General features: G+C 34.7%; 1 protein-coding gene across 1 annotated transcript; it reads right to left on the bottom strand.

The window, feature by feature from the left end:
* Positions 1-5,258: 5,258 nt before the first annotated feature.
* On the bottom strand, positions 5,259-7,034 carry LOC129319574 (uncharacterized). The gene is made up of 3 exons (XM_054964674.1): positions 6,814-7,034; positions 6,068-6,648; positions 5,259-6,013 (listed from the first exon to the last, which is right to left on the bottom strand). Exons 1-3 carry the CDS (start codon positions 7,032-7,034, stop codon positions 5,259-5,261), a joined length of 1,557 nt encoding a protein of 518 aa, XP_054820649.1.
* Between the last annotated feature and the right edge of the window lie 1,686 nt (positions 7,035-8,720).

Raw genomic sequence — 8,720 nt, 5'->3', positions numbered from 1 at the left:
TTCTCCAGACTTCTCCTGTGCTTTAAAGCACGAAAGATAGTCATAATCTACTGGAGATAGCAGGGCATGCCGATAGTCCCTCAGCAGATGATGAGACTTGTTTTCTTTATTTGGACACTATTACAAAAATGGCAATATTCAATGGTCATTTTAAATAATATTCAATGATTATGAATTGTTGAATAATCAAACGCTGAATATATTCTGAACCTTTATTCAACGATTTTTAACCGTTGAATATTTAACATTTATTCAACGGTTTATTCTTCAAAACTGTTGAATATATAGCTGTGGGATATTTTTTTAAAAAACTACTAGAGAATATGCAATGGTTTAAATAAAAAACTATTGCATATACTTATATATTCAACGGTTAAAATATTAACCGTTGAATACATGGCCAGAATATTCAACAGTTTAACAGAAAACTGTTGCATATTGTTAATATATTCAATAGTTATAAAATTTAACCGTTGAATATTTAGGGTTACATTTTAATATACATACTTTACATTTCTAATAAGCCCCTATATTGAATATTTACAGACACAGTATACAACACACCCATAACAAAATTTCAACAGCCAACAATATTATCTTATACATAAAATGATAAAATTTACATGGCGCATAACTACATAAGCTATATACAATTTGAACTAGCTTAAATTAAACCTATAAGTAGCCAAAATAAAGCTTCATATCTCAAAAAATTGACTAAGTATGTACAACTATATGTATGTCAAATTTAAATATATACCAACATCATCTATTCCTTCACTGTTGCTGGTTGTTATAGCTAAACCACGCTTGGAAAATGCCACGTGCTAGCTCTTCAAGGACTTCTTCCATTTAAGCCCTAGTAAATGTGTCACAATATGCGTCCTCATAGTACTAATTGCAAAAACAACAAACTAAAGTCATGTTAATTACTAAAAATATTAAATAATGAAAAGAAGGTCGATAACATATATACATTGTCTGGAAGAGTCATGACAGGAGCGTGTTGAATTATGTCCTTCATATATCTCATGATAGCGTACCCACAATCCCTAGCTTTGTCATGTTGTTCCGAGCACTACGATCACATATTGGATAAAAAAATATGATCAATTAATGACATGACATGACTTGTATTTATGTTGTAAACACAAAATTAATGATAAATACATTTACCTTAATAATTGTCTATGATGTTGCTTTATCAAGGCGACCGCTACCCATTATTAGTTGTCGAGATTGCTGATTGACCTCAGTGCGATACATGACAATGGCTCTAACATGCAATAGAAAAGTTGACGTGAGAAATATGCATATAAGAAGAATGACTTACATATATATATATATATGTGTGTGTGTGTGTGCACAAAACTTAGTGAAATTACTGATTAATTATCTCTACTATATGCAGTCTGTTTGTAGGATCACCACCTCTAATAGGGTCGAGATACCATACTCTCCCTATAGTTAGATTGATCACAAGTATCATCCAATGCCCCCTATGATAATGATTACAATTAGGAAGTGTCATAATTTAATTTTGAAAAAAGTAAAGTATCGTAAAATGATTTACCCTTCACAATAAGGTGCCATGAATATTTTGTTCTTATTAGCACCACATTGCTCAAAGTATTTAGAAAGCTTCTGAGCTATTTCTAATCCTTACTTAGGACTCATTGTCTCGTGGCCATAAGGAGAGATTAAGTGGGGACTGACGAGTATAACCCTCTCTGCTAGATCTCTCCCAGCAAGCATGGTAATGTACAGGTTTCTTAAATAATGTCAACATAAATTGATCAATAAATGATGAAGATATAGATATTGGTAAATATCTAATGTAAGGTTTTAGAAACATACCTCATATGTAAGTTACACAAAGTAGTGGTAGCCTGTGCATGGTTGAATAAGTCATTCAAAACCTTATAGTTGACTTGATCAACAGACTCTAGATCTCCATACATTGCTGTAAGGAAAGGGAGCATTACTCCTTCTTGCGTCTCTGCATAAGTCTTAAGCAACTTTCAGTGTCTGTCGGGTGTGACTAGTTAACACTGAGGTATTGATTGAGAGGCTTTAGGCATATGGGTTTGAGGAAGAATCTTTGGTGCATTCTTGGGAAATGTGATGGACTCCTTGGATTTATCAATGGAGTTCTTATCATTTCCCTTCTTTCGCTTATTATTCGTCGGTGCCTTTATAGCCTATGGTGCTTTCTTGGCTACTGGCTTATCAACAAGCTAGTTTTTCTCACACACATACACACATATAGTTAGAGATCAACTATAAATAAATTTCAGTTATGAATTTAGATGTTATACCTTTGGGGACGGTGCTGAAATATGTATAAGATGAACCAGCCATGCTATAAAGCTTTCAATTGCATTTACTATTATCCTTGCATATTTGGTGGGTTGAGGTAGATCATAATTAGGCTTTTCAGCTGTCTTCAAAGAAACCTTAACTGTCCCTTTAGGGAGAATCTCATTGTGAAGTATGATTTGGCCAACAATATTGTACATTCATCCCAGTGCAACCAAACTACCATCCTCTCCCAAACAATCAACATCAGCCTCACCCTAAAAAGACAAAAATCATTACATAATATGAATAATATTACCATGAATAAGGCTAGGAAAGTTAATAATATTACCTCAGGTAGGAGCTGAGATGGGATTGTACAACTATCATTCACACTAGGGCTAGCGTCACTCAGTGAAAGTCCTAACTTATGCCGATTCAACAGCATGTCAATAAGTCTAGATTGCTTTTGTATCTACTGTGACTGTGCTTGTATCTGTTACTTCTGTTCTGTTAGCTCTTGCCTTAGTTCTTGAACCTTAGCAGAAGAAGCAGTTTTTTTACAACGCTTGTACCCTTCTCCAAGGTATTCTTTCTTTATGATGCCAAAGTCAACGCCCCGAACACGACCAGGATGGTCAGTATTTCCCAATGCCTTTTCCAAGATATCTTCATCAGTAGTAAGAGTGCCTGCTGATGCCTCCTGAGTCAAGCTCTCCTATGAAGCAATAAAGGTAAGGTAAATAAGTAAAAATAAATAATTAATAACATTATATCATTAACACTTACTATTGTGTCAACAACTGCCTTTGTTTTCGGATTATCAATATTGCCTTGTTTGTTCTTTCGAGCCTTGGCCCAAATCTTGCCACGAGAAATAGAACCCTCTGGCACCTGCTCTTTTTCAATCAAGGCCTTTTCAACACCCGCATATCCCTTACGCCCAGCCTTATAAGTATATTTATTCTTCTTTACCAACTCTTTGTTTTTGGTGCTTAATGCCTTTAAAAACACAAAACATGACAAATAAGTTGAAACAAATGCCAATAAAAGCAACAATATTTTAATAGAATAACAAAAATAATACCTTAAACTCTGGGCTACGGCGTGAGTCAACAAAATGTTTCTATTCATTTAAATTTACAATCGGCCTAATAAGGGGAGGAACTGTGTCTTCAATTCCTTCCACATCGGGGTTCTGCAAGAATTTATGAGAGATAAAACTTCTAAAAGCTTGGAGGGCTGCCCTAGCCTTTTGTAGGACATACTTCTTGTGCCTTTCCTCAATTTCAAATCCCAACTACAAAACAAACAAGTCAACTTGTGAGAAGAACATATATTATAAACATGTTTATTACTTCGTCTTAATAACAGATGAAATTATTACTATCAACTACTTAATTTTTATTATTTCACTTAACAATAAACTTCTTCCCTTCATTTCTTGCTTTTATCACCTGCTCCATCACAACCAACCCCTTCTTTAGTTGTTCTTCCTCCTTATTGGTCACATTTTGCCTGCTACCATCATTTTGCCTACTAGGACTACTAGATTTAGATCTAGTATCTAGATAATCACCCTCGGTAGCCTTTTACCTATGAAGACATCAATTATCAAGATTAAATAAAACAATAATAATTCAAACAAGAGCAACATCTTAATAAGATTAAATAAAAAAATATAAAACTAAAAAAATAGTAAGTAAAAAATAGTCATTTACCTATTTATTTTGTTCTTTTCCTTTTTCTTGTCCTAACTACTTTTTTTAACTTTAATAGTTTTCTTCTTTAGTTGAATTGATTTCCCCTTCTTAGAAATCCAAATGCCCTCATTGTGATTATGTCTTACGTAGAAAGCACCATCTTCAATATTGTCTAAGCCATCATCATTTTCAAATGATGTCCCATAAAATGGATCAATCTCAACTTCATCATTTTTTCTGTTTTGCTCATTTTCATTACTTTCTACAGCTTCTATTTCTTCAACTTCTTTGTTACTCCATAAAACAATAGACCATTCCTTATCAGCAGAATCATTGACATAAAAAACTTGTTTGGCTTGAGATGGATAAAGGAAAGGATCTTCTTTATACCCTTCCTTCTTTAGATTCACCCTAATCAACCTAAAGTCATCGACATCCAACCCATTATTATTTTCAACCCACTTGCAACCAAAGATCGAAACTTGAAAGGAGATATAATCCAACTCCCAAATATGCTCAATTACCCCAAAGTAATGCATTCTAGCATAGATAGGTTTTTTATCTTTCGCACTGGAAATGTGCATGCCATCAGCTATGGTAGATGCACTACTATTTTGTATCGTGCTTCGATCATTGTGCTCCTTCATGTAAAACTTGTACCCATTGATGATATAGCTCGTGTAAGAGAGGACATGTTTATTCGGTCCTTGTGATAACCATCTCAATCTATCAGGAACTGAATTAGGATCGACATTATATCTCCCTTCTATATGCTCTTTCAACCAGTGTATAAACTGTTTATTGTGTAGTTTGGTGATCCAACTATCTAATCGATAAGGGTTTTGCCTCTTAAGCTCTGTTTGGTGAATCTTAGTATAATCATCAACCTTTAGAGAGTTGTATAGCACAAAAAAGGTGTACTTTTTTCCACTGGTCATTTGAGATAGTGACAACTTTTCTTCCTATTGTCCTTTCTATACCTTCTTCACCAACAACCCTTGAATTCTTTAAGTATTGACTACAGAAGTAAATAGCTTCTTCACTAATATATCATTTAACAATGTAACATTCTGATCGACTTTGACTTTTAACATAACCTTTCAATACTTTCATGTGACGCTCAAATGGATATATCCACCTCAAATAAGCAGGACCACATAATTGTACCCCTCTAACTAAATGAACTGTTAGGTAGACCATTATATCAAAGAATGCAAGAGGGAAAAACATCTCCATCTCACACAATGTTTGCACAATTCAACTTTGCAGCCTCAATAACTTATCAGGGCTAATTACTTCACTACAAAGACACTTGAAGAAGTAGCATAGCTTTGTGAATGTACCTCGCACATTATCAGGTAAAATACCACATATAACCACTGGAATAAAATTCTCCATCAAAACATGATGAGTCTTTAAACCTTTCAACTTTAAATCCTTCAGTGAAACAAGATTCCTAATGTTTGAAGAGTACCTATTTGGAACCTTGACCGCATCAAGAAACTCACAAAAACTTTTCTTTTCATTTTTAGACAGTGTATAAGTTGCGGCATAAAGAAATTGATGAGTTTTCTTCTCTTGCAGTGTCAATTCTTCTCTTATCCCCATCACAACCATGTCTAACCTCGCATTAATGCCATCTTTAGTTTTTCCTGGAATATTAAGTAATGTGCCAACAAGACTATCACAGACATTTTTCTTAATATGCATTAAATCAAGGAAGTGTCTTACATTTAAGGTCTTCCAGTATGGCAACTCAAAGAATATTGACATTTTCTTCCACCCGCTTGTTCCAACATGCTTTGCAAATGGTTTACTAAATTGAATATCAATGTCTTTTACCTTCTCAAACAATTCCTCACCAGTCAATTCCTTTGGTGGCCTCCCTTCTTTTGATGTTCTGTTGAATGACTTTTTCCAACGACGGTATCGATACTTGTCACTCAACCATTTGCGATGCCCAAGGTACACATTCTTTATACCATGTTGTAACCTCACTGAATGTGTGCCTTCTTCACAAATAGGGCATCCAAATTGTCCTTTAATGCTATACCCTGATAGATTACCATATGCTGGAAAGTCATTGATTGTACTAAAAAGCATGGCTCTTAAATTGAATATCTCTTCTTTGTAAGCATCATATACCTCTATACCTATCTCCCACAATAGCTTTAGGTCCTCAATTAATGGTTCTAAATAAACATCTATGTCATTATCAGGTTGCTTAGACCCTGAGATTAGCAAGGATAACATAATATACTTTCGCTTCATGCAAAGCCAAGGAGGAAGGTTATAAATGACCATCATCACAGGCCATGTGCTATGGGTATTACTTTGCATCCCATATGGGTTCATCCCATCAGTAGATAATACAAGGCGTAAATTCCTCTCTTCTTTACTAAACCCAGGGTACTTCCTATCAAACCTTATCCATTTAGAAGAATCAGCTGAATGCCGAACCTTATTATCTTTAATTCTCCCACGTGCATGCCATGTTAAGTTCTTTACCTCTTCACGTATGCTATACAAGCGCCTGAATCTTGGAATAATAGGAAAATACAACATTGCCTTCTTTGGACTTTTCCCGTTCTGCTTATAACGTGATGCCTCACACTTAGGACAGTAGGTTAGCTCTTCATATTCATTTCTAAACAAAATGCAATCATTAGGGCAAGCATGTATCTTCTTATAACTCAGGCCAACTGTGCGTAACACCTTCTTTGCATCATATAGCTTACCCTAGAGCTTGTTATTCTTTAGTAGCATTAGTTTGATTATAGAGAAAAAGCTTGAGAAGCTTGTGTCACTCCACCTGCTTGTAGCTTTCAAGTTGTATAATTCCAACATAGCAGATAACAGAGTGAACTCAGTACAACCCTCATACAAAGGTGTCTCCACATCAGTTTTCAACTTTTCTAACTTCTTTGGAAAATTCTTGAGTTCCCCTTCTATCGCATCAGGCAATTCTTCCAAACAATAGTTAGTCTCATATGCACTTTTGTTGGAATCTGGTGATGATAAACAACTTTCCATATGCCCCCAATTATAATTATTCACATCTTCAGGTATTTCTCCATGCTTTACCCAATACTGATAACTCTGATCAATTCCATACTTAAACTAGTAGAGTTCACATGTTTCAGGAGAAATTGACCTCACATTACCACAGCTTAAACAAGGGCAAACAATTCACCTACAGTCTTTTACATTACTTATTGCAAACTTAATAAAGTTTGCCACCCCATGCCAATATTCTTTAGATAAACGGTTGGTAGACATCCACTCCTTATTCATTATTAATGCCCTTGTCTAAGCAAGGTAATAAAGATAGAAAAGCATTCAGTGAGTGACAAGTTAATTATTTAAAAAAAAATTAGACAATTTCAGCAGCATAACAGCTTAAAATAAGTGTTCCTTAAGCCTTACTCTCTATTTATACTAATTTAATCAAGTAAAATATTAAACTACTTCAAAGAAAACTCAAATTTCTTCTACATAATTGCAAAATAAAAATTTGAAAAAATTTCAACAGCATAATGGCATAAAATTGAGCACTTCTAGAGCTTAATGCCCTCTTTTCACAAATTCAATATTAAAATAACAATAATTTCAAACTAACATACACATAGATCAACTTCAAATTAATTTTAGAACAAAACTTTATAAGCATTATAAGCTTGTAATGTGGCTAAGGGTAGAAGGCAATTGATTGCAAAATATCACCAAAGCTCATTTTAGATAATAGCCACAAGTACTCACAATTCAACCACAAAGTAAGCTATTTCAATTAGACATGAACATAAAATGCAAAATATGTTGACAAAATAATCAACTATGCATATTTACAAAGGCCCTCAGTAGTTTGAACAAAATAAAATTAACAATAGCGTATCCAAAGTCCCAGAATAGTCAAACCAAAAGATGTACCATAGATAATGGTAAGAGCAACCTTAATAAATTTACATAGCATATCAATAACACTCAATTCATTCAAGCTTATAAATTTACATAGCTAAATTCTATTTTACAAGCTAAATCACACTATCTCTTTGCTTAATCCTATTTTACAGAGCTAAATTCACTGAAATAACAACCTTAAGTTTCTAAATTTCAACTATTTATCAACCCAAAGTATGAAGCATCAATAATTGCAATTAGAAAGAAAGAAAGAAAAAAAAATTAATTACCTCATAAGATCACATGATATGGGTGTTCTGAAAGCAAGAGGACTTGGATTAAGGCCATAGGAACAGCAATAGCTGGTGGGAGAAGCAGCAATGAGCCACAAATTGAAGCACAAGCACAACACAAGCACGAGTGAACCAGGAGGCTAGATTGGCAATATTGGAAGTGAGTTCGAGGGACATCAAACCAGAATGCAACTACGGCCTTTGAGAGCTGGAGTAAGGACGACTACCACAGTTCTTCAATGGAGAACAAGAGCTTGGGGTATTCATCAAGGGGAAGAGGCCACTGTACTAGCGATGAGCTCATGAAATAGGGGAAGAAATGCAGTAAACGCAGTGAAGATGGAGATGACAACAGTGATAAGTTGATAATGGGCTAGGACAAGCTCACAAGGCAAAGAGCTTAAGGCCAACAATGGAGGGATTAAGGGTTTCAAATTGGAATGAAAAAGTTTGGAAATTTGTTTGAATGACAGAGCACTGCTGCACGAGCTCTTTGCTGTGTTGTACGTAAGCGTGTTGGAGAAGCCAA

The sequence above is a fragment of the Prosopis cineraria genome, unplaced genomic scaffold, assembly GCF_029017545.1.
Source record: "Prosopis cineraria cultivar Desert tree isolate PC_DT_omini unplaced genomic scaffold, ASM2901754v1 PC9, whole genome shotgun sequence".
Lineage (NCBI taxonomy): Eukaryota > Viridiplantae > Streptophyta > Magnoliopsida > Fabales > Fabaceae > Prosopis > Prosopis cineraria.
This window is presented reverse-complemented; position numbering and strand designations above follow the sequence as displayed.

What these genes read in the sequence shown, in the direction of transcription:
- LOC129319574 (XM_054964674.1), bottom strand. Translation starts at nt 7,034, where the DNA reads ATGGAAAGTTGTTTATCATCACCAGATTCCAACAAAAGTGCATATGAG. An exon ending in AACTTGAAAGCTACAAGCAG is followed by an intron (nt 6,649 to 6,813) that starts GTGGAGTGACAC and finishes CATTTTGTTTAG; the next exon opens with AAATGAATATGAAGAGCTAA. An exon ending in CAATGACTTTCCAGCATATG is followed by an intron (nt 6,014 to 6,067) that starts GTAATCTATCAG and finishes CTATTTGTGAAG; the next exon opens with AAGGCACACATTCAGTGAGG.